Consider the following 27289-nt stretch of genomic DNA (forward strand, 5'->3'; position numbering starts at 1 on the left):
AATAAATTCGCTGCTACCCAAATATATTCTTAAAAAGTGTTGAAGCAATCCTGGTTATTATAGAACTTTTAAAAAATGTTGGGAGTATCATGTTTTGACAAAATCTTTTGTCACTATATATATTTAATTGAAAAAGGCTCATAATTCTCATGACTATGACAGTTTTTGCATAAGACTTCCTTAATTACCACCTGTGATATATTACACCCTAATTTTCTGTGCTAGGTTCTGACAATAACAGTTATATTAGGAATTAAATCTGCATTTTATGGCTTCATTGTTTGTTTTCACACCCAAGGAAAATATGCAGTCAGTCCATAACCTGAGCATGTTGTTTGCTACATCGGCCTCAGCTCACCCTACCTGTCCCACCATAGAGATCCCGTTTAAATAACAGAAAAAATATTGGAATATTTGACTCATGTCTCAAGGAAAAAAATTGACAGGACGCAGAATCGACTTACTGAAAACATTTCAAATTTTTGTGCCATTTAGGTCTGGAGGAGCCCTGATTAAAGAAAGGTTTTGTCTCCAAACTCAAATCAAGAGTGGGGTTCTCCGAGTGAGCCACAGGCAACTTCCATCATCACACATGGGGAGAGGGGACAAAGGGAGGGGCACTTGGAGTGCCAGCTCCTGGGAAATGCCAGATTCCAGCTCTGCCTCCTTTCACCTGCTTGCCCTCATTATTTTTCAAATCTCAGGGCAAGGGAATAATTTTCCACTCTCTCCCAAATGAAATGGCCTCAGGTTGAGACAGGGGAGGTTTAGATTGGATATTAGAGGAAATTTCTTTATGGAAAGGGTTCTAAAGGACTGGAATGGACTGCCCAGGGCAGTGGTGGCATCACCACCACTGGAAGTGTTCAAAACAAGTGTGGATGTGGCAGCTGAGGACATGGTTGAGTGGTGATGTATTGTAAATCAGGTGAACTTGGAGGGAAGAAATGCTGATGTCTGACTCCAGTTCAGCAAGCTGAATGATTTCTTTATTATAACTATACTAAAACACATTTTAATATACTATTTAAACTAGATACTAAAACTACAAACCTACTTTTTCTAACTACCATATCTAACTCACAACTCATGACCCTCTCTGAGTCCAGCCCCAGGCTGGTTGGATTGGCCACCAGCTCAAACAATCCTCACCAGAATCCAACCAAGCATCACCCCAGGGAAACAATTCTCCAAACACATTCCACATAGGAAAACAAGGAGCAGAAATAGAAATTGTTTTCTCTTTCATTTCTCTCTGTGCACCTCTATGAAAATCCTGAGACAGAGTGCTGGGATGGATGGAGTTGTTGCTGTGGAAGTCTTTTCCAGCTGCAATGAATCCATGATTCTGTGCAAGGGATGCCTCACACTCTTGGCTGTCATCTTAAAGACAGTTCCATTTATAAACCCTGGGCTTGAATGCCAAATTCCCCATCATTACTGAGAGCTGTTCTGACTTCAGCAGTGCCAGGACTTCCCCCCTGTGCCTCCTCACTGCCTCCCCTTCTCCCAACATCACAGGGAGCTAAATGTCTCCCTGGTTTGGTGTCTGCTAGCAGAGACACTGTGGGATTCCACCAACGCTCTCAATTTGACTCTTTCAATAGCAGCTGAGACTTGAAAGGAGCCCTGTGTCTCTGGAGCTCTGTACATCAATATCTGAAGGGAAAAAACACATGAAAGTTGAAGGCCCTTGGGGAAAATCCTGCAGGTCTTAGGTTCTTCCTCCTGCTCAAACCTACAAGATCTAATCTGCCTTTCTGTGTGTTGCTGCTTCACTCTCAGAGAGCTGGGTGGCAGTGGGAGGGACAAGGGGAGTCCTGCCTGTGCTCCACACAAGTTGTTTTTCTTTCCACACAACATTTTCATGGCCATTTTTCTGCTTCATCTTTCCCCATCTTCTCTCCCAGTGTAAAAATCTGACTCCTTGAAGGGATGTGTGTTACTTCAGGTGGTACCAGCAGTGTCTCATCCATTACCCCTCATTTTGTGTGGATATTCTCAGCTCAGTCAGAGAGAAAAAGAAAAAGATTTCTGCTAGGCTAAGCCTGGGGAAAAATCTGGAAGGAATGTTAACAATTTATTATCTTATTTTCTGTTCATATTGTTTATAGATATGTTCTACCACACTGACTTACCAATCAGGTGAAATGTTTTTATTTTAAGACCAATGGAATTCATGTTCAGGATGTTCTCTATAAAAGAGAGAAGTGCTTTTGAATAAAGATCCTTCTTTGCCTCCTGAAGATGGAGTTTCTTCATTCCCATCCCTGCCTCAACAGTGACAGTTTTGCATCTGTCAGGCTCCTTTTAAAGTCCTTGAGCTCCCTGGTCCAGGCCTTTGAGGAGGGAAATAATTTCATTCTGCTTCTGACAAGATTCAATCAAAAACCCCAGTGCTCTTTGCAGGGAAACACTCCATGGCATTTAAAAATCTGTGCACCCCATAAACTCCCTGTCTTCCAATTACAAATTACCTGTATCTTCAGCTGAAAAATTAAACAGATTTTTAAGAAGTTGGATTTTTCATAGTTTTTCTGCTGGCTTTAGAAGGGGGAAGGGTCTAATTCATCTGTCCCATACCTTTTGCTGGAGCTGACAGGTGTTTTACTATCACACTGATTTAAAAGATGCCTCTTAATCAGGTGTCAGCTTTGGCCCATAAAGTCATATTAATGTTTTGGATCAGATATGAAGCTCTATCTAAGGCACATTAAGAAAGATTCATTAGAAACTCACTACCCCTGGAATTTACAGCCTTCCTGGAACTTAATAGCCTGGATAAATTCCTCCTTATCTGGTTTGCTTATGTGAATTATGGCAGTTTTGCATTTAGAAGCTTCTCCTTATGATCTTCCATAAGGATTTGCTGATATGGTACATCCAGAATCATGGAATGGTTTGAGTGGGAAGGGACATTGAAACTCATTCCCTTTCACCCCACAGGGACACCTTCCACTACCCCAGGCTGCTCCAAATCTTGTCCAACCTGGCCTTGGACACTCAGAGGGATGAGGCAGCCACAATTTCTTTGTTCTCCCAGCCCACCAGAATTCCCCATTCCTGCTCCTGGAGCAGGGAATCTTCTGGAGTTTGGCTCCTTGGAGCTGATTCTCCCAGGCAAACCTACAACCTCTCCCTGCAAATAGATCATGATGTTTCTGGAGCAATCTCAATTTCAGCAAACTGATTTTATCTGCTTTCACCAAGCAGCTTGGAGTGATGGTAATTCCAACTCCACTTTGCAAAAAATCCTAATGGGAAGGAAGATCTGTGCAGCAAATGGATCAAAGTCAGCTAATTTACAATATTGCCTACTGAGTTATCCATACTCACGTTGCAGCCTGGGCCTGGGCCAGCCTAAACTGCTCTTGGGATGTTCTCCTTTGCATTTCCAGCTGGGCAGAGACCTCACAAGGAGCTGGATTTGAATCCAGCCAGAGTCAGAAGCAGGGAAGAACAGGGAGTAGGATTTGGCTGGAAATTAAGTTGATTAAGTGTGAACTCCAGATTTGTTCTTCTTTCTTCCTGTCTGGATGAGGAAGAGCATAAATACAGAAATATTTATTACGCTGAGTAAAACCTCTTGAACTCCATTTGACAGGAATATCAGGGTGTGGCATATCCACCTTTATTGTCCATAAAGCAGTGACTGGAAGCACTGGGACCCCCCTTCTTCTTCCACAATTATGGAAAAATCAGGGTTCCTCCTCTTCCATTAGCACTGTGTCAATGCCTGGGTTGGCTGAAGACAATATCATGTAATGAATGAAGGAATGATGATTCATTTTCCTGCTTTAGCTTTGAATTCAAGCTAGCATAATTATGGTTTTTATGTAGATCAAACTGATTTGGCATCATAAAGAAATACATTTTAAGTTCTTATCAAACATTCCATAACAAGAGTTTATATTTACTTTCAAGCACTGTGATGAGGATTCACACACAATTTTTATGTATAGAAATGATACATTTAATCAAATACTTATATTCTAATCAATGTTTTTAAAAATGTGAACTACTTAAACTTTAACAAAAGCAAACAGCCCCATGAAAATGCATTTGTCATGTGTATCTCTGGAGAAATCATGGTGATTGTATTGAACCTAGAGGATGGAGAAGAAATATATGGCCATTCTCTATAGGAAACACAAAAGGATGCGTCAGGAAATTAGAAATGACCACCCTGACCTTTTCTATAAATAAGAGATGGACTCCTAGGACACCATTGGCTCTGAGAGTGCACATCATTTCTCACAAATTTGATGTTATTCTCTGCTGCAGATCAGCCAGCGAGGAAAGGATATTAAAGAGAGAACAAAACAACAGCAAGAATCTGCCTTTACTAAAATTCATGGGTGGTATTTTTGTGACAGGGACTGTGACATGTCCACTGGAAAGGAGCTGTTAAATATTGTGTCCTTATTCTACACATTAAGGGCATGGAAAGGGGATATAAAATTAAGATATTCAAGAGTCTGAAAATGACAAATGAGTCTAAATTCCATTTAGGAAAAAAACATGGGAAATTAATCCCAGGTTTACCAAAATATTTACATTTTTATGAGGTGAAGTAGGGGTTTTTATGTACATCAGGTAGTTCACCACTTGCCCATGTGGGTAACAGGGATTTAAAATGCAGAACGATGATCCCTGGGTCATTTTGTGGCTTCAGAAAAATTTCTCCCTGGTAGGTCTGGGAAGGTAACGAGAAGGACTGAGGAAATGAACCCAGAAGGGAAGCAAATTCCTCCTAAAGAAAAGACAAGTCAAAGGGTCAATTGTAGAAACAGTTAAAAAAGAAGTCTTCAAATTTGTCAAGGGACTAAAACCAGAAGAGTGGCAGGACAAGAAACAAAGATTATTTAATCAACCCAGAGAGCTGCTGTGCCTTGCCCTCGTGGTTTGCTGAACAAATCTCCCCTGCTCCCCAGAACAAGGAAGATCACCATGAAATATAGAAATAATTCCGATTTGCCTTGCAATTAATCATTTCATTTTGGGTATGAAATAAAGGCTGATTACGTAATGCTACTCCTGTTTTAAAAGGATTGAAAACAAGAAGGGAATAAACCCCCCAAAACACCAATAAACAACCAAACAAAAACCCCATCAACAACCCTAAACCCCGGCCAGTATAAAAAATCATGCATAAAGTATACAGAAATAATATCTCAAGGGATGGGAAGGGCTAGAGGAGAAGGAGGTGAGTGATTTCCCGAGACTGTGCTGTGAGCAGGGAACACCAAACCCTCACAATTCCACAATTCCACAATTCCACAATTCCATCCTTTCCTGCTGCCAGTCCTGATGCCCAGCACCAGGGTGAGGTGCACAAAAACATGCAAAGCAGCTTCACTGTCACCTGCAAAATAAATCAGCAGCAGCTGAGCTCTGCGATTTTATTATCAATCAGCCTTGAAATATTTCCTCCTTAACAGTCCAGCGTCTGGAGGTGGAGTCTCTGGTGGATATAACAGCACACCTTAACTTGCAGCTGAAAGCAAAGGACTCCAAAAGGACAATTTTATGTGGAAGGACATACTAAAGACATCTAATCTGAAATTATTGTTTTTCTTTCACAGGGGAAGAAACCCTTCATGGGCCTATTTTTATCCAAGAGCCATATGATATCACTTATTCCATGGGCTCAGCAAATCCAGAGATCCTCCTGAACTGCACAGCTAAAGGATATCCACTGCCATACTACAGGTGAAGTCAACCTTGGGGAAATACTGTCTCACTGTGACTCTTTGAATTGTGTCTCAGTCACTGTACCACCAGAAATAAACACCCTAAAAATCTGTTGAGTGCTCAGAGCAAGAATATACAAAGTTTAGAGTAAATTTGAGGAAGAAAGGAAAAATATTTTTGCTGCTTTGCTATAAAGAAAATTAACATAGGAAAACAAAATAATTGAAAATAATTCCCAAAGTACTTAAAAATATACGGAATTAATTCTGAATCCACAGAACTGCTGTGAAAAATGGAAAAACCTAAGCACTGAGCATCTGCACTTCCCATACATTAATAAATGCTTGGAAAGCAGAAGAGCAACATCCTTCCCTTTTCTAATTCCAGCATTTCATGTGCATATTTATGGTGTTTGTTTAGAGAAGCAGCTCCAATACCTTACAAGAGTCACTTAATAAAACCTTGGTACAGAGGATTTTTTGTTTATTTAGTAACCATGGATTCATCACTTGCAATATAACTTGTTGCCCCAAGGATCTGGAAATCCAAGTTGGATAAGAGGAAAAGCTGGGAATCTAGGGGAAAAAAAAAAAAGACATTGTGCTTTCTTCAGAAAATAATGGGAAAGTAATGGTTGAGGAAAATTATATATAAAACATAAATCATTCATGCAAGGCATGAAAGAAAATTGTGTCCTATGAAATGTTCAGAGAATATTTATTGGAGATTTTAACTGATCCTACCACAGCCTTCCCTGGAAAGTGCCACCACTGGATATCAGCTTGGCTTTTGGATTTCATGGCTTGGTTTGTCCCCAGACATTGTGTTAGGAAAGGAACCCTTAATTTCTTTAATTTATGCAAGGAACCTTTCATTTCCTTTTCACAGTGCAACTTCTCCTCCTACGAGTAGAAACCCTCACGTATTTCCAACCCATTCCTTCTCCCTGTTCTCAACATGAACATAACTGGTTCAGGCCATGGATTTCAAAGCTTTCCAGATCATCCACCCTTATGTCTCATGCTTAAGCAGCTTCCTAAAAAATTCCTGGACTCTTGTATCCCCCCATGGATTCCTCACACCCACAAAGAGCAGAGACAGCAGCTCCCACCAGGCAGGAGAGCTGGGAAGTCTCCCCCATCCTGTATTTGATATCCATATTTTACCATCATTTTTTTCTACCATCCATTAATTAAATTCCCTGGGTTTTTTTATCACCATTCCCATTTTTTTTTTTTTTTTTTTTTTTTTTTTTGCAAAGCTCCAGTGGCTCCAGGGCCATGAGATCAACATCTGGGGATGGATCCTGGAGCCCTGAGGTCAATTAAAAGTTATCAGACAATCACTGCTGCAATTACACCATCACTTTACTTTGATTTCCCCACAGCTAATGCTGCCTTTGTCAGATAAGGATTGAGCCCATATATTTCAAGTTCCAACAATTTTAGATCAGTCAAGCCCAGTATGAAATTTTAATCATCTCCTTTGCTGAGTGATGGCAAAGAACAGCGAGGATTGCTGGAAGTTTCTCTTTGATTCAGAGCTACAGAACCACTCCAACAGGAAGAAAGTTAGATACCAGTTAATTTGCTATTTAGCAGTTTTTACATCAGGAAATCTGCTGCTAAATGCCTTTTCTTGAAATAAAAAATGCTGAGCTTTCCCTAAAAGTTTTATTTTATGAGGTACTCTTATTCTTATAGACTTGTTGTATATAGTGATAACATTTTGCAACTCCTCCTCAAAATATTGTGTGTCTGAGAAGCACAGTGCAAGAATTGTGTAGAAATGTAGGTGGAAGGGCTGAGTAATAAAAATGAGGCACAGTTTTCCCTTTGGAAGTAACAGAGAACACAGATTACACTGCAAACAAAAATATGGATGGAAGTATCCCTGAAACCATTAAGAAATCTATATAAATGTTCTGATAAACATAGTCTTACCTCTTATGTCTTTTTTATAATGTCAAAATTGTCTATATTATCATGTACATTATTACAGGCGTTTTCTGGTGTGATGTTGGGGGTAAATAAACACAAATTTTAAATTAGATTTATAATTTTTTGCACTTAAGCCTTTTTGGTTATAGTCACCAGAGGGTTTATCACCAACTAACCCAATGAATTTTGCATAATTTTTTTTTTTTACTTCAAGCCTATCAATGAGCACCCTGCAGTGTTTCCAGCAGTATTTTGACATTTTTTGTTTGAATTCAGGTGCTGTCTTTTCTGCACTTCCATTCAATACCCAGAGCAATCCCACAGTCCTGTATTTTCATGCAAGTTGGAAATCGAGGGTGTTTTCCCCTCCATAATCTTCTCAGGGAGGAGTCAATGGAACCAATAAATAAATCCAAGGGCAGCATAAGCAGCATTGGCTAGAACAACATTTTAATATTTCAGCCCAACACAGAAAAGGAGATAAAAAGATTCAAATCCAATCCAAATCCAAGCAGCACGAGGATAACTGGAGCACACAAATGAAAGGGAGGGAACAGAGCACAAAATCCACAAGGATTGAAAATGACATCAAATATGTCCACAATCATTGCATCAGGCTGGAGAACGATTCCCAGCACTCCCAAAAATCCACCCTGGACAAAGAAATTGCAGCCCTGCTCTCACGTCCTTTTCCCTGGAATGCTGTTCCTTGGCTCAGTGCACATCCTGCCTCAAAATGGGCTGGGATTAAAAACTCCTTCACCCTCTGCTGCCTTGTTCACAGGCAAGAGTTTTTACACTTCCTATTTTCTTCCTCACTGGAAGTGCTGTACATGAAGGGAGGTTTTTGCAAATCCTTTTCCCAATTACAAGAAAGCCTCAGGTGGCTTGGCAGGACATTTCCATTTGAATGCAAATAATCTAAGAAATATAGAACACAATGAAGTCATAAAAATATTGATATTTTTATTATAGCAGCATGCTGAAAAGAGAATTTATTAAATCATGTGAGCATATACCCACTCACAGTCCTCGGGCTCCTAGGGAGTTGATCGATTCAGCATCAGAATATAGGAAATTTTTTAAAGTTCAAAAAATAATTGGTGAAAAAGAGAAAAAAACAATCCAGAATGTATTTCCCATAATTGAGAGAAAATATTTCCCAATGGTTGCATGAAAAAAATTACAAAAATACATGGATGATCTCTGCCTTAACGGGCTTATGTTAAAAATTCCCTAAAATAATTATCCAGATTTCTGTGTATTAATACACTGCAGAACACACAAAGTCATTAAATCATTGTCTACCGCATGAATTCATTAATTTGCTTCCTTCAGTGATGTAAACATATTAATTAGGGAAAAAGCCCACCCCAGGAGCTGAACCCCTGATCTATATGCAAAGTTTAATAATCATTGTACCATGGTGATTAGAATGATTATGGGGATACTGTGAAGAATTCATTTGCAGCAGCTAAGCCAACGTCTTCACATTTGTTTGGAAAAACAATTATAGATCTTAATTGGGAGCCATGCAATGATGACAGCAGTTATTTTAGTGATTGATTCTGAAATTAAAGAGAACTGGCAAATTAAATACTAGAATATCTTAGATTAGAAAATGGAAAGCTTTAGACAACTTGGAGCATATGTAAATCCTGAAATATGGCAAAATGCTAAGGGTAATACCCTAAAATAACATCAAAACCTAAACCCACTAAAGCAAATATCAAAAAGGAATCGAGGAGAGGTACAGAGACACCAAAAATCAGCTGGAATTCGTAGGAAGAATTCCTTAGAGTTGAGTGTTGCACCCAAATTTTTCAGTGTGGATGCATCCATGGAAGGGGAGACAGCAACCCAAAGAAATGATTTCACATTATTAGAATTTGCTCACAGAATTCCATTGATTTCATATTTAATCAGTCATTATCTCTCAAAACAACTTGAAGGTCAGGGCAGTGGAGATTTCCCTTGGAGCACAGAATTGCATTTCAGATCCTGGTGTGGCACAAAAGCAGCTCCTGAGCAGTGTGGGCATGTGGAAAGAGGGCTGGGAGGGGACCCACAAAATCCTGTGCTGTGTATCCAGGTCAGATTTCCAGGGATAAAGTGTGAGCTGGCTTCAGTTTGTTACCTGGGGGAAGTGCCCTCGCTGTCAGGAGCTCTGCAGAGGAGCAGAAATGGATCATTTTTGTGCTGTGATCCTTCAGATGATTAACAAGGAGATGATTGCCCTCGGTTTGGTGCTGCCAGGAACCCCAAGTGAGGCATTGGCAATTTCTGTATGAACCTTCCACCCAAGGGAGGGCTTGGAATCACACCCAGAGATCACCACCAATGATAAAGGCTGGGGGGGTGGCTCTGATATAAAATCAGGAGAAGAGAATACCTGTTGGTGTAATTCTAGAATTGCTGACCACCTGAAAAGTGGCATTAACAAACCCAAACCTTGCAGTGAGTCCTTTATCCTTCCTTTGGCCCCCGTGTGAGCAAGGAGAATTCAACCCTAGCGTGACTAATGGCAAAGCCACAAGAATTCCCTTCCTGAAACGCATAATATTTATTTTCTTTGAAGGAGAAATTGTATTTTGACATCTGTAAACAGCTGGGTAATGTTGCAGACACAATCCATTTTCTGCTTAGTGGACTAAGGGGGACAAATGAAGATTTAAAATAGCAGTGTTCTCATCATTAAATGATCAGTCTCAGACGTGCTGGATAAAAACTTCCCTCTCAGCTCTTGTTCTGCCCTCTGAAGTGCAATCCCTCCTGATCTACATCTCCAAAGCATTTTTTTGTTGCCAAATTCATGATTAATCATTTGCAAGGACCGTAAAGCACATTCAGGTACCATTCATATTATAAAAAATAATGTAGTTGTAGACAAGGTATAAACCCCCCTCTGGACTGAATGGGTAACTTTGTGTGAATAAGTTATAATTACTTTTTGTGGACATTTGGGTGAACACTGGTGACTAAAGTAAAGATTTTCCAAAGAATACCATTATTGCTATCATTAAGATTGATGTAAGAAGCAGTCGTGTGTGAAAAATGATCTAATTTTGTGATATTTAACTACATTTTTATCATTACAGGTATGCTACAGCACACTATTTAAGATAAATATGAATAGGCTCTGTAAATTATAAGCATAATTTGATTTTTTTCCCCTCAAAGGTGGAAGCAAAATGGCACAGATATTGATCTTACCATGAGTTATCACTACAGGTTGGTTGGAGGCAGCTTGGCAATCAATAACCCACATAAAAATCAGGATATTGGAACATACCAGTGTTTGGCCACAAATTCATTTGGAACAATTCTGAGCAGGAAGGCAAAGCTTCAATTTGCATGTAAGTTGGGAAGATCATATTTATTAGAGCATTATTTTCCTATTAATTCTGAACATGGACTGTAATTTATTGGGTAATTAAAGGATCATTGGGGATTCTGTCCAAAAGGTTTGACTTCCTTCTGCACTGCTTATTCCTAAAAAAACCCAAAATGTTCCTGGTGAATATTAATAACAAAACCAGACATCTGATGGCTGCTGCCCTCGGGAGCCAGAATAAAAATCAGGAAATTGAAAGGTCAAGGAAGATGAGCACAATTATCTTCACTTAATAAAGGTGTTCTCACTTTTTAGTACAGTGGTTTTGTTGTTATCCCTCAGGTAGCTACAGCTGGGGGGGAATTGTTGCAAAAAGTTGGGCTTTGAGTTTTCTGTAGCTAATGAGGTCTAATTGAGACACAAAAACATTGTTCTCCTAATTGGCACACTGATTTTTTTTTTTTTTAACATTACCAAAGAAACACTCCTTTTCCTTACACAATGTGTAAAAGTGTGAGCTGCTCTCTGAAATATTTCATATTTCAGCTCACTCAGGTCGAGCACGTTGTCTGTCTTGAGATGATTTAAAGTTTATTTCATCTTTGCTCCCTGTTTCTCTCCTTCACAGCTTCACAACCTTTTTCACAAGGTTTGGACACAGTGACCGTTCTGTGAATGCCCTGGGGAGGGGGGGAACAACAGTGACAACCAAAAAACCCCAGATATTCCCTCCAGCCCTATTTTTTTTCCAGTCTAAAGCTCAGAGCAGTCTGTTGCTGGGAGAAGGCAATTGTTTTCAAAGCTCATTAATAAAACATGTGACTAAAGCCAGCCTTGTGTCACTATTTCAGACACCAGCAAACGGATTAATTATTAATCTTGTTCCCATTTCTCATAGCAAACCTCATGTCACAGGGGTTACAAAAAGGAGACATCAGAGGTCAGGCTGGTTCACAGAGTCTCTTTCAGCAGACCTGATCAAAAGGTGTATTGCTGGTACCTCATTTAATAATGTTTTACTACCCTGAATTTCTCAAACAGCTTTGATTTCTAAGACCTGGTCAAATGTAAGAAAAAAAATGATTCATTATTTTACCACTTTTTCTGCTGAAGTATTTTTTCAAGCCAGACTTCCTGTGTGGAATTTTTTTTTTTTTTTTTGAGATTTGGAGGTGAAAGCTGGTTAGTGGCAGAACATATTCCATTTCAGAAAGGAGGAAGAAAAGACAGCCTCCTCCAAATTGTCCATGGAATCTGTAATCCCCAAAGAACCAAGGCAGGCCAGGGAGGGAGCTGGGAAAAGACCTAAGGAAAGGGACTATCCTGAAATGAAGGCACAAATGGGGTGTGAAAAAAAAAAAAAAAAAAAATAAATGGGGGGGAAAGGAAAAACAGGATATCTGTGAAAAAAAAAGAAGGCTCTTGTGATTATTCAGCATTTTATATCAAGCTTTATTTAAGCTTTACACCCCCACCCAAACACTTCCCAAAGTTCCTGCAGGGAGCAGATCCCAGAGCTGGGTCTGGTTTGTCCCCAGCCCTCAGCCTGCTCCAGTCCTCCAGCTCTAACAGCTCCACAGAATCCTAAATTTATCCCATAATCAAGCACTACACCACTTCTCCAGTAGTGCTGACAGATATTTACCTCCTTCCCCATGGAGAAGAGAGAGGACAGACAAATCAAAGGCTTTTATTTACACTGACAAGCACGAATTTACAGGAAAATGCTTCAATTTAGCAGCATCACTGCAGAACTGGGAGTTTTAAGTTGTCTTACAATAGGAAAAAAAAACCCCACAGTACATGGAAAATATCATAATGACCTGATGGTAATAGTGGAACAAATTACCTTGAAACTCTTATTTCACAGTCAACATTTCCTCGTTTCTTATTTTCATGTTGCCATCCAATTTAATTCTTTGTTTCAACCAATACTTCAGGGTATATCTTAAAATCCAGGCAGGCAGGCACGTTGCTGTGATGACACTTTCATTCAACACCTCACAAAATGGGATTCTACCCTGGACTGGAATGCCTGGCATATTATTGCAATCTCCCTGATAAAGAATTGAATCAAAGCTATTATCCAAGTACCAGGGTTTATGTGTATTTGTCTCTTTACTACAAGGTAACTAACTCCGAGTTGGAGTTTGAATTAATGATACCTCCAGAAACCTATTCAACATGTCAACTAAATATATAAAAAATACTTTTTTCCTCTGTTCAAGATAGGAAGTTCTCCGAGAAGCAAAATAAATGCGGGACGAGATTAGAAATATGTCTTCAGATTCAGCTGGAGTTTGGTGCTTATCCTCTATTAAAACCAGAGCTGTCAAAGGAAAGCTGCAGGAGGAATATTGTACAGAAGGCAGTGGCATAGATTATTAAAGCTACAAGCTGAAAATGAGAGACAGCATCAGGGAGAGGGAGCACGTAAATGCATTAGGATGGCAGGCCCTTGGCATCCCCACTTCCTGCACAAGGCTTGTTTTGTCATAAATAAACTTGAAAGCTCCCTATGAATCCTGCACGTCTCCTGCTCCCCTGCCAGGGGTACATTTGGAGCAGCCCACGTGTGTTTTTGCAGTTGTTGAGGTGGAAGTTTGCAAAGCTTTGGTGTCAGGCCTTGGCTTGTGCAGCCAGGGGCAAAAAGGGGAGCAGGGTCCTTGTCCTTGTCCTTGTCCTTGTCCTTGTCCTTGTCCTTGTCCTTGTCCTTGTCCTTGTCCAGGCTGGTGTGGGACCCCAGCACATCCCTCTGGCTGCCCTGGTTGCCTCCAGACCCTGGCAGGGGCTCAGAGACCTTGACATGAAGTCACAAACACCTGTGGCTTTGATTTTAGCCCATGGAAAAAACTTCCAATTTTGTATGAGGAATTACAAACCACAAGGGTTTGAGCAGTGTGGTAGTTGAATTAACACAGGGTGGAAAAGTAGAATTTTAGGATTTTTAGAATGGGTTTCAAGGGGGTACAAGATGGAGGGATTTGGGCGTGTCCTGACCTTCTTTCCTTTCTTCTTGTCCTCCATGTCTTGCTGTGATGGTGACACTTTTCTGTTGGTTCAAGGTAGAGATTCACTCTAACATAGATCATAGGAATTGGTGAATAATTGCAAACACAGACACGTAGTTTTGAGTCTATAAGGTGGGAGCTGCCCAAGGCTCACAGCAGACTGCCATGGTCTCCTTGCTAGCCAGAGCTCAGCAGGTCAGAGAAAGAATGTTTAGATAAGAAGAAATAAACAACCTTGAAAGCACAACTGGAGCATTCCAGGCTCCTTCTTTGGCAGCCTCAGGCCAGGCAAGCAAAGACTCTTCTTGATCTCTCTTGGGGTCACCCTGGCCTAAGAACCCTGAGAGAAATCAACAGGCTGGAGGCTGGAGTCATGGCCTGCCACCCACAGGGCTTCTCCCTGTCCAGGTCAGTGGTGACACCCAGCACAAGTCACCTGGAACTCTTCAGCTCAGCCCAAAATGAAGTCAAGGGCTTGGGAAGTTCATCTTGGAACTAGGCCTGACTCAGCTTGAAGGAAGAGATGAGGACGTGAGAGCTTTTCCTTTGCTTTTACACAACTTGGAATCACAGAATCAGTGGAGGATGCAGTTTTAAGCTGCACCAGGGGAAGCTTAGGCTGGACATTGGGGAAAAGCTCTTCACAGAACGAGTGGCTGAGCATTGGAATGGGCTGCCCAGGGAGGTGGTGGAGTCACTGCCCCTGGAGGAGTTTAAAAAAAGGCTGGAGGAGGCACTCAGTGCCATGGTGTAGCTCATAAGGTGGTGTTAGGTCATAGGCTGGAGTTCTTGTCTATCTGTAATCATAGAATCACAAAATCATAGCATTAACAGGGTTGGAAAATACTTTTGATATCATCAAGTCCAGCCTTTGCCCAATCTCCCCCTGCTCATAAACCACATCACAAAATGTCACATCTACTCATTTGGACACTTCCAAGGATGGCAACTCCATCACTTCCATGAGCAGCTAGTTTCAAAGCTTGGCCACTCTTTCAGTGATGAAATTTTTCCTAAGGCATTTTTGTTTAAGGCATTTCATGCCTTAAAAAAAGACAAACAAAAATCTGTTGGGAAAAACTGCTTCAGCATGGCTTCAACCAGAACTTTCTCCCAAGGCACACAGGGGATTTGCTTTAATTATTTCCTTAGTTTTAAGCAAAAATAACTGTGTGCAAACAACTGGTCTTGAGGGAAATCCCCATAACAGGCTGCATGAAACAGCCTGTCCAGGCTTGTTACTTATTATTTTAGTTCTTAAACACATCTATAGCAGAGGCATTAAGGGATGTGCAGGAGAAATAAGAAGCACAATTAAACAAACTGGAATAAAAAGGGACTCCACAATGAAAAAGAATCAAATGCAAAACAAATTCATAATTATTCAGGGCATAAACCCAGAAAATTTAGTATTAATTGAAAGCATCTTGCTGCTTAGGGATCTTAAATTAGATTCTCAGTCAAATTATTCTACCCTTGATGATAAAAGTCGTGATGATTGCAGCTTTCTCAGACCTGAAATTCTGAGAAAAAAATGACAACAATCTAATTTCATGCCTAGAATGGGTCACTTTGCCCTGAACCCCACAGGAGGCCACACAGTGGAGCCATCAGACTCTGTATTTTAAATTTCCCCACAATGCTACAGACCCAGGAAGGATTTCTCCTTGGAGTTTTTGGGCTCCAACCACATTCTCCTGGTTTTCAAAGTGGTGCTCAAGGGCTTTGCTTGGTGCTTCTTCTCAACAGCATTTTCCTGCCACTGCCACCCTCCCTGCTCTTGGCCAGTGATGATGTGCTCACAGCAGTGTGGCTGAGAGTGACAGTGCTGGAGCACTTGGAATGAAATCTGCAGCTCCCAAGAGCTTCCACATGCTTTGTGTCAGAGACAGAAGACACAGTTTTGCTGAAATAACAAATTAGAGGCAGCAATTCCTCCTGGATGGAGTTTTTGCCATTCTGAAACACAAAAATAACAGCCCATCATTAGCATTTTAACCATTTCAGGGAGGAATATATCAAACCAAATCAAAGCCATTTAGTGTTTGCTGGATGGTGACAGGCTGAGCTGTAGCAGAGCCCTGTTGGAGGGGCTGGCTGGGGGATGCTCAGCCAGCATGAAAGCCCACTTTTCATCTGATTACTTCATCGTGTTATTTACCTTTGAGTGCACACAAATTACAGAAACATCACAAAGCAATCCAGCAGCCTCAGGATGTCATAACCCTTTTCACTGGCAGTGTATGCTTTGAAAGAGAAAATGGAAAAATCAATAGGCTTGGATCAGATAGGCTGAATTTGCAAAGTCTGGACATGCATGAATTTAAGGCTAAATGGCACCTACACTTCTGGCTGGGTTGTGTTGTGGTGCTGTGTGTGTCCAGAAATCCCTCTGTAACAATTGTATTTGATTAAAAGGTGTGCTAGCTGTTGTAACTACCACCTGGAGTAAAGCTCCCTGGGTCTTTAAGCTGATTGTTAATTCATCACAGCACACGAGTGCTGGAATACTGATCAGGCTCCTGGCAGAAGATTGCAGGAATGAACTCTGGCAGTGCCTTTCTTTCACAAAAGGAGGCATAAACTGCTCAGTTCAGCACTCAACAGGCACTCAGGGATGACCAGCTGATAACTCAGGAGCAGGAAGCACGAAGAGCTCAGCTTGCCAGTGCCAGGAAAAGTTCATCATCAAAAATACATCCCCAAAACTTTGACTTGGCTTTCTAAATTCCCTTTTCCCTTTTAGGGACATGTCAGGTAAAGCCATAGACTTGCCTCTATCTGCAGGGAATTATGGAATGGCCTGCTTGGAAGGGACATTAAAGATCATCCAGTTCCATCCTCTGCCACCTTCCACTAGCACAGATTGCTTAAAGCCCCATCCATCCTGGCCTTGGACACTTCCAGGGATCCAGGGGCAGTCCCAGCTTCTCTGGGCATCCTGTGCCAGGGCCTCAGCACTCTCACAGGGATGAATTTCTTCCCAATATCTCACCTAACCCTGCCCTCTGTCAGTTTGGGAGCTATTCCCCTTTTTCTTGTCCTTCCAGGACCTTTCCAAAGTCTCTCTCCATCTTTCTTGTAGCTCCCTACAGGCATTGGAAGGCCACCATGAGGTCATCCCAAAGCTTCTCTTCTCCAGGATGAACAATCCCAATTCTCTCATTGTAGCACCATTCTCTACCCTACACATGCTGAGAAATGCATGACCCCACCTCTCTGTTTTAAAAGGCTGTCCTTCTGTATAATCCTAGAATGGTTTGGGAGGGACCTTAGAGTTCATCTCATCCCCACCCCACTCCCTCTGATGCAGAAACACATCTGAACTGCAGACACGTGGAGAATCAGCCATGAAACTCTCCTTTTCATGCTCTGCACAGCTCTCCTGGTGATCCTGGTAGCACCTCCCAGTCTGCATCTTCAGGGGTGAGGAACAAATGCAACCTGCAGTGGGAACATTTGCTGTGGATCGATCCTGTCTGGAGGATGGAAGTGCTGCTGTCATCTCTTCCATATGTCACTAAACAGGCTCACAGCTCAAAATTGCCTTTTGGACTTTTAAGCACAGGTAGAATCCAATATCACTGCAGCAGCAGCAGCAGCCACCCTCCCTGTTGTGGGGAGCTGAGGGCCAAGTTCTGAGTAAAATGAGTTACAGAAAATAAACCCTGTATTTTGTCAAAATTCTGCTTGGAGTGGAAAGAAAGAGAACTTTCATTTATCATTTCTGACTGTTATGGACACTCTGTGCCAATGCTCCAGCTCTCTCTGCAGCAGTTCCCATGGCAGGAGACCATACCAAGATCTTTGCTTAATGGATGCTCTCCATGGAGCTGACCCAGCAGCCTCAGGCTTGTTTTCCTTTTTACCCCTTTATTTCACAGTGTTTCTTTAGAAAATCAGGAAAAAACCTGGTGAGAACCATTGTTGTAAGAAATATGACATTTCCAGGAGTAACAGCTCCAACTCTCCCAGCTGGAGAAGTGCTCCAGCCCTCTGATCAACTTGGTGGCCTCCTCTGGGCTGCTCCCAACAGGGAGGGGTCTATAGGGGGTCACTATCCTGCTCTGCCCACCCCAAACTGGGGCACTGGGCATCCTTCAAGGCCACTGTGAGCAGAACACATGCAGAGAACCCTCTGAAGTGATGCAATTTAATCACTCCGAGACCAAAACCGCCGCAAGACCTCACCACGTTCAGCTCAGCTCATCTCATCTCCCCGTTGAGCTTCCCAGAGTTTATTTCTTTGCAGAATTCTGTGCACACGGAGCCTCTCACAGGCTCCAGGAAAAGCAGGAACCACCACTCAGCAGTGATGAAGCAAGAAGCCTGGAAGGGTTTCACCTGCCTGCTGACAGGACGAGGCAGGGTGATAATAGAACTTCTATTTTAAACCTCTGATATCACGAGAACAGGATTATGCAAATCTCCTGACATTCCTGAAGACACAAAGAACAGACTGGAATCTTAAAACCAGAAGATATGGGTGCATCTCCATAAGGAAGGGGATTTGCTTTCTCCATCATTCCCTTTTTTAGTCTCCTCTGCATTCTCAGATCCATGTGATGTCCATTGACACCAAGTGTCCTGTTTATTTTAAGTTGTAACAGACAAGGCACATCAGAAATTCCACTTTTCTGCCCTTCCATTGGTTTAAACATCTCTCTCAGAGTACTTAACCACTGTGTTCAAGGCTCTGCTCTATCTGCTCTATCAGCACTTGGTTAAAGCTGCTTTATTCCAGGTTAGTTCCTTAGACTTTTATTATAAAAGGAGGGGTTTTTTTTATCTGTGAAACAGAGATCTGCATTGCACAGAGGTTGTAAGGAGCATTACAGGCAGTGAACCAGGCAGATAAAGTAGCAATAAGGAACATAGAAGTATTTGAAGATTATCTTTTAGTTCTATATTACTTACTCTTCTTTAGGTCCTTTAAAAGTGTTTATCCTGAATCAACCCATTGCCAGATGTATTGGAAAAGCAATATATGTGATTGAGATATGGTGGGGAACAAAGCATCCACAGGTCCTGCAGCTGATAGATTCTGATTGATAAAATTTAATACTGGGCAAGGATAAAACCAGTCTATGTTTGCAGTCTGGGTAATTTGCTATTTTATCTGCTCTCCTTTCATTACAGACAAGATGATGTAGATTCCAACAAATTATGGAGTAAAATACCCGCGATGTTCACATGAGATTGTTCATTTTTTAGCGTGACCAAAGAAGCTATGGTGGAGGTTTGCAAGGGAAAAAAAATCTGAATTATTTGGAATAAACGATTGGCTTTATTTTTCTAATAAAAATAATAAGATTAATTGATCAGTTATTTTTGCAGTGAAGGCTGATCCTGTGTAATGTTTTAACATAGGAGATAAACCTGTCTGTTCTGTAGCTGATACTGGAGAAGGAGGAACAGTGTGCAACATTTGGACTTTTCATGGAGTGAAGGAATGAGGTCACAGGCGTTGCTTTTCTCAACAGGAAAACCACATCTGGCACAGAGAATGCACTGAGCTGTAAATATCCATTTCTAAATGCTACAGCAAGAACAAATAATGCAACATACACCTGAAATCCCACTGACAAGATTCACATCCAAAAATCCCCTACATCGATCGCTCGGGTAATCCTGAAATTCCCATTGGAAGGAATTCTTTGAGGGTTTGCAGCTGGCATGAGAGAGGTAAAGAAGGGGCTGGAGGTAACTCAGGGTAGTTGCACAAGAAGAAATTCTGTGCTGGATCAAGATCTTCAAAGGGCTGGGCAGGAATTTGGGAAGGGCTGAAACAGGCACGGACATTGTCAGCAGTGTGTGAGAGCTCTTTCTTCCTTGCCACTTATCCCCTCTTCCTTGCCATTTTTTATTGTATATATTACAAGCCTTGATTATTGTTTTGTTGGTAGAAACATTAAAAAAAGAATTAGTGGCCTTAAGTGGGACTGTATCCATCAGAACCCAGGCCAGGGATGCCAGAGGTGCTTCCTGCAGGACCAGGACATGTCCCCAACAACAAGGTCAAGGTCTGAGGGAAGGGAGAAGTTCCTGAACCATCTCCACGTAGTTAAAAACAGGTTGCTGTGGGAGCAGTGGGAAATACGAAGGAGAAGAGGGTTTGGATAAGAATTAACCCCCCTGCCCAAAGGACATGTGCCACAGCAGCCAGGGTTGTCTCCCCTGGAAGTCAGGAGAATCAGTGCAGTTGTGGCAGGGATGAATCCAACCCTTGAGGTTCAGCCCAGGGAGAGAAATCTTTCTTTAAGAGCTCTCCAATCTGGAGAAAACTCCTGCAGACAGCCAAGTGACTCTGGTGATGACAGGTGACAAATGAACTGTGCCGTGACAAGTGAGAAAACTGTTGAGGAATATAAAATATTTAACATATATTCCCTCTGTGCCCCTCCCTGGGAGAGGGGCAGCTCCTCAGCTGTGCCTCTGGCCTGCAGAGGGGCTTCGGAGCAGGAGCCCTAAGGCTGTGTCGACACTTACTGCTCAGAGCAAGTCCTGTGCTCAGCTCAGAAGAGAAATTTAATATTTTATGCTGCTAACTCTGTAAAAGCAGGGGGAAAAAATAACAAAGGCCAGATGTAGACCAGCTCTACGGCTTCCCAGCATATGTTCCTGTGCTCTGGGTTTGTTGGTGCATGAACAAAAATCAAGCCAGCTCAGGGTTTTTCCCCCCTCTCACCTCACCCTCCCTGTTTAATTTAATTGTGACCTTCCACTTCTTTCCTCTAGAGAAGCTTGATATTACTTTGTAAAGGGCATTTTCACTCTTTAATTGAATAAGGCAATCAGACTGTGGCAGAAATTATTGTTCCCCGCCTTTAAAATTAGTGCCTGGATTGGCCATTCAGATCGTTTAAGCTGAACTGAGGACCTGGGGCCTGTGTTCATCCTGAAGTGTAAATTACAGGTCCTTGCCCTTGGAAGCTCCAAAATAATTTAACTAAATAAGGAAGCAATGATGAAGGTCTTTGGATGATTAAACAACTCTGGAGAAGGACAGGACCCATTAATTGTGGTTTTCCCTCTCTTTTTGACAAACAGCTTCATCAGGAGGGGACAGGGCAGCTTTCTCTTTTCCCACTCTGGGATGCAGTGCTCCCCTAAGGTGGAAATGAGAACAAAAGTGGGAAATCCAGTGGATTTTTAACCTGTCCTGGTGAAAGGAGACACTCAGGCTGCTCCTGGCTGACTCAGCTCCAAATCATCCAGACCTGAGGTGTTAAAGGCTCACAGTGCTTCAAATGGAGCAGGGAAACTCAGTAGGTGTTGAGGAGAGAAGTATCTAAAAGGAAAGGAAATGGGAAATACTAAGCAGCTTTCAGACACCTTAATTAGAGATAACACCACTCTTAATCTCAGAATTGAATTCATAGAAAATCAATTAGAACATTTAAAAAATTGAGATTAGATGCTAACGGGAAAAGATTAATGTATTGACAGTATTTTCAAGACAAAGGAACTGTCAGAGGGTTTGTTCAGCAAGTTTAGTGCAGTTTGGAAAGCTGAAAAAGAGAGTTTACTTTGCAGTGGAAGTTGTAGGGAAGGAGATTAGCCATTCCTTTGGGAGATACTTGGAAAAAGAAGGTTATTTCCATAACACACCCTGTAGGATCCAGGCTGCAAGAGACTGCTGCTCATCTCCTACAAGGCAATTCAGCACAAAAATACTCAGGAGAAGCAAAGAACAGGGGTTGATGTCCAGGAGGGCTCTGGATAGGCACAGCCTGCAGCTAAAAGGGCTTTAAACCCAAATTTTTTTACTTCCTTTATGTGAGAGAAGAAATAGCAAACCCAAAATCTGGAAGCATGGGGCCTTCCAGAATTTGAGATAATTTAAAAGATTCAGTAGGCTTCATTTTTATTATTTGTACTTATAACTGACCTAAATCCTCTGGTTCAGGCACCAAACTCAGACCCAAATGGGGCCCCTAACTCATTACAGCAAGAGCAGAGGAAGGTAACTAATTGTCAGCTGATAACACTCCCAGCAAATCATAACCAGGAGATTCCTTGGAAAAGTGCTGAGCTTCTCCTTTGTGCCCCATTTCCCTGTGAGGAAATTCCTGGTGTGCTGCCTCACTGCAGGAACACCTCTCCCATTGCAATATATCACCGGCAAGAAGAGGCACAGAAGAAAAAAAAAATGGAATAGAAATGATCCATCACAATTTGACACAGGCACATGGAAATGTGAGGAATTGTATTGATTTGTCCTCAGGAGCGTGGCTAATTTGTAAGGAGCTCTTACTCCTCATGCCTTAACATTCATTGCACATTTCAATACCAAGTAATTGCAACCATTATATTTGGGATTATGTAATGACAAAACATTTATGAGGGAAAAAAATATCAAAAGTTCAAGAAAGCATGAAATCACATTAATTCAGATGAACCGTGGTAATTATGCAAGGTGATAAATTGGAGTTTCTCTAATTGTCTGTAACAATTTCATATATTAAAATACCCAAGTTTCCTTGGTTTCTTTGGAGAAGTTCTGTGCTCCTTCTTAGGATGGACTGGCTTGGACGGGGTGGATTTGGGTGGATTGTCCCTGAGCAGGTTCAGGAATTTCAAGCACGACTGGGAGGTTGAAATGAATGAGTTGCTGCTTCTGATTTGGTTTTTGTTCCTATCCAATAGATTTAAGAAGCAGTTCCCTAATCCCAGGAAAATTGACCTTTTGTTGTGTAGTTAAATCTGCTACTCCAACACCTGTAAGGCAGTTTTATATTAAAGTAAACCAAACAAAAACCCCAGATGTGTGGGTGGTGGGGAAATAGAATGAATATATTAGAATTAATATATTAATGAGCAATCAGCAACTGGATGTTGCTTGGAGCAGCCTGGTCTAGTGGAAGGTTGGCAGGGGACAGAACAGGATGGGCTTTAAGGCCCCTTCCAACCCAAAGCACTCTGGGATTTATGATTATCTCTATTGTTATGAGCTTTAAAACATTAAGGAAAAATAATGTACAGCTGAACCTATTAATTAACCTATTAATTAATGGAATTGCTTCAGCGGGAAAGATTTCTGTCCACCCCTTCCATTTTGTTTCTGTCTCCAGAGACTACTTTTTCTGGCAAACACCTCACCCAGCCTGAGTTTGCTTCTCTCACTGGCAGGTTGTGCCCAGCAAAATGACACCCATGGTCACCTTCATCCAACACTGATATTCTTCTCAACCTCTGGTTTTATTCTGTTTAAAATCTACCTGGAAGACTTTCAGGCCATAAATCAGGATAAAAGCAGGTTGGACAGGGCTTGGAGCACCCTTGGATAGTGGAAGATGTCCCTTCCCATGGCAGGAGTGGAATGGGATGGGATTTAAGGTCCTTCCAGCTCAAACCTTCTGTAATTCCATGATAACATCCTTGACCCCGGAGGGTAAAGCTGCATTACATCAGATGAAAAATGCTCTGGCCCATTCTGCCCACTCCTCCCTTCATTCCTGGTGAGGAGCTGACAGCTCCTCCACCTCAAGAATTCCTGCTCCCATCCAAGAGAGACGTGCCATTCCCTCACTCCACCCCACAAAATGCCATATGTTTGGGGTGTTGTGAGCACAGCCCCTCCTTGCTCAGCCCTGCAACATTCCCAGCAGGAGATGAGGCTGTGCCACGTGCAGCTGAATCCTTCCATTCCCACTCTTCCCTGGGAAGGATCACTTGTGCATCCGAGCATTTTGCATGGCCCCCACGACCTCATTATCACATGCAACTGATTAATCCTGCTCTACCAAGAGCAGTCTGCCAACATGCACAGATCTGGGGAGGGAAAAAAAAAGTGTTTTTTTGTTAAAACTCGCAGCTGAGAGAGCAATGGAGTGTGAGGGAACTCGTTGTTCTTCAAGTGAGATAAATACAGACAAAGAATGAAAGGAATTATGTAGGAACTAGGTGATAATTTATTTATAGATCTCGGCAGAAACACTGAAGTTAGCAAATATACCATCTGTTAAATAGTCATCTTATTCCTAAGTGCATATTAGCAATCTAAATGTGTGCCAAACACCTGATCTTAGCCTTCTTAGTTGATACTCTTTTTGACAAGCAACATTCTGCTTTATTAGGTTATGTCATGTTACGTTATAGAGCTGTGCTAGGGAACAGGAGCTGGAAGAACACAGTGGTTGTGCTCTCTTGGTGGAAATGAACACCCAGGGCAAGGAGAAGGGGTTGTGACAGCAGCCAGAGTTTCAGAATAACAAGAACAAAGTAGAATATCTGTATTTGTATCCGCAGGTAATTTTTTTCCCCCTATATATACACACTTAGACATTTCAAGTTATAATAAATCATTGAACATGCAACCCCATAGGTTGGAAAATAGATGGAGAAATCTTTATGGCAAAGACAAACGTTATTTCTGAGGGTCCACCTCTTCCCTCTCTCTTCCACCTGGACTGCAAAGCAAAAGTAGATTATTTTATAGCTCATTTTGAATGAGGTGCCACAATATTCCATGGGAGATGATGTCTGCCTGCAGGAAGAGTCCAACAAAGATGAAAACAGAAGCAACACTGACTCTACTAATGAATTCTCTTCATCTATTTTGCCTTGGTTTGCTCCTTCAGAGGTTCGGGGTTCTTTTGTTCTTCAATGATTCCTTATTACAGAAAGAGGCACTGAATAAATCCACTTTGTACAATTATCTATCAAAATCAATCAAAGCAAAAGATCATTTCTGGTTTGGCCTGTGAAATTCTGGGGACGTGAGGGTTTCTAAAGGATGCAGAGTGATGAAGATCCCAGAGTTAAACAGTGCAATGAATTCTTTAAAGAAAATGTCTTTTCCTAAAGGCCTTTAAAAATTGGGTTAAATAAGGACGTTGCATATTTGTCCCTGTCATGGGTGAGATGAAGAGATTAAATGATGATTTATGTGCCTCCACAGCTGCTTTTTTATACCTATGATTAATAAGCATAAAGGGATGGAAATCTCCTCTCCCTCACTGGAAAATCCGAGTTGCTTTGTATAACAAAACTACAAACACACCATGAAAGAGCCCAAACTCCTGCCTCCGGATTTTGATCCTCAAGGTTGAAAAGTGGAGACTGAAAAGGCACAGCCAACTTCTTCCCCACATGGATTCAACTGAAAGGGAGTGGGTTTAGATGGGATTTTGGGAAAAAATTGTTCTCTAGGAGGGTGGGGAGGCCGCAGGGTGCCCAGGGAATTGTGGCTGCCCCTGGATCCCTGGAAGTGTCCAAGGCCAGGTTGGACAGGGCTTGGAGCACCCTGCGATGGTGGAAGGTGTCTCAGGGGTTGGGCTGGATGAGTTTCAAGGTTCCTCCCAGCCCAAAACATTCCATGATTCCATTACACAACCAAAAATGGTCCCGCTCCCTGTAAAACAGCAGATCCATAAGGGATCTCATCCTCCTGCTTTTAATTATTCAAGTCAGGGACACTTGTCACGGTTTTAATGGAGAGACATGGACAGGTGACACAGCACCTAAAATGAGAGTAAAACTGATAACATGACATATTGTGTCATTAAACTAAAAATTGCTACTAGCAGCTCATTACTTTCCAAAATCTATTCCCATTTCAGAGTGAGGTATTACACAGTTAATTCTCAATTGTCAGGAAAACCTTTTCCCTCCTGCTGCACTGCGCTTCCTTTATTTTTTCTCCCTCCTTTCTCAGATGTCTCATAACAAACTGAAATTTTATTCTCATAAAAAAAAAAAAAATAGGGCTGATTTCTCGCAGTGAAAATATTGGGAAGAATTACTTAGACTGCACAGATTTTCCATACAGCCCCAGAGTTTTTGGGGGTTTAACTCTATTTTTAATAAGAAAATGCAGTTCGTTTCATATTAGCAGCTGAGGGAAAGAGATAGGAAAGGGAACTGTGACCATATTTGTTGTTAGCACCTGAATCCTAAAAATATCTGAATTTTTGCATCTTTTTAGTATTAAAAAAAAAATATAAAAATGAGAATTTGAGGATCTTTTTCCCCCTTGTCCCAGGGCACAAAGCCTCAGACCAGGCACCCCAAGCAAATCTTGACAGGAATTCCAGGAACCACTTTTCCACACAAATATTTGGTGCTGGCCTTCTTCTTCTCAGAAAACAATTGCCAGGAAAGAATGAAAATGTGGCAAATTTTCTCAGATGGAATTTTCAAAATTAGTAAATAAATCCACACATTCAGAGACTGGACTCTAATGAAGCCAAACTAATTAATCATATTGTACCCATCTACTATTTTGTCCTTTATTTAGAATTACAGGATGGAATACCACTAAATAAATGATTTTTTTTCCCCATTTTTCTTGGCTTTTCTTGTGGTTTTTTTTTTCCCCTTGGACTACCCATAATCCAAGGCAGAGCTGTAGACAGCAGGCAATTAAAAGAACATCAGAGTTTAAAACCCTTTCCCCATGTATTGACAGGTCCCATCTATTGTGCTATGACAGCACGAGGAGGTGCTACAGGTGCTTAATTCAATCCAGCCCCCTCTGAGCAGACAATGTCTTCATAGGAGACCAATATCCAGGAGATGAAGAGGAGGAAAAGAAAAATTAACTGTGTAAAGTTCAGCTAAGGGGGAGAAAATTGATATATTGACATAAATAGCTGAGGCTGTACAGGTAGTAATCGTTATTGCTCTGACCAACGAGGGCTGTTTCTCTCTATTGAACTCTGGCTCAGGTTGGTGTTCAGCTGATGAAAAATGGAACAATTGTTTGAAACAAGAATCTGCAGCAAGGTAAATAAAATGAGCTTAGGGCAGGCAGTTTACAGCTCTGTGGTATAAAGAGGTTTAAGGGGAAGCTGATATTTGTTGTATTAAAGCATATTTTGAATGAGTTTCGAGCAATCATTTCCCAAACGGCTGTAAGAAAATGGGCAGGCTTCTCATTAGGATGAGAACTGGATCAAAAAGTAAATAATCTTTTTTTTTTTAAAGCACATCTATTGTGTCATGTTTTGTAATTGAATTAACGAGAATCAGGCTGATAATTCTTCAACATCTCAGTGAAACATGAGGAAGCAGCAGATTGAGATATAGAATAGAAAAATAGACATTAAGAGCCATAAAAATCACCTGTGGGAGATGGGCATGGACAGGAGATTTCCCAGGAAGTCCTCTCTTCCTCCCCTTGAAAACCAGTCCTAAAACTCAAGGCAATTAAAACACATCCAAGCACTGCAGCCAGTTTGGGCCAGCCCAGAATCTTAAAGAAAGCAACATATTTTTATCATCATTTAAACCTACACTCTGTGGGAGTCCTGCTGATCTTTAATTATCACTTATATATATAGAACACAGCTGTTCTCTATTTCTAT

At 41.4% G+C, this 27289-nt stretch overlaps 1 protein-coding gene across 1 annotated transcript in view; it reads left to right on the forward strand.

Moving 5' to 3' along the window:
• The window catches only part of CNTN6 (contactin 6), a 129829-nt gene that overhangs the window by 41757 nt on the left and 60783 nt on the right, over positions 1 to 27289 (forward strand). The window contains exons 3-4 of the mRNA XM_021529017.2: positions 5586 to 5712; positions 10815 to 10990. Of these exons, the coding sequence (XP_021384692.2) occupies positions 5586 to 5712; positions 10815 to 10990 (303 nt within the window). The remainder of the gene's footprint in view (positions 1 to 5585; positions 5713 to 10814; positions 10991 to 27289) is intronic.

The sequence above is a fragment of the Lonchura striata genome, chromosome 12, assembly GCF_046129695.1.
Source record: "Lonchura striata isolate bLonStr1 chromosome 12, bLonStr1.mat, whole genome shotgun sequence".
Lineage (NCBI taxonomy): Eukaryota > Metazoa > Chordata > Aves > Passeriformes > Estrildidae > Lonchura > Lonchura striata.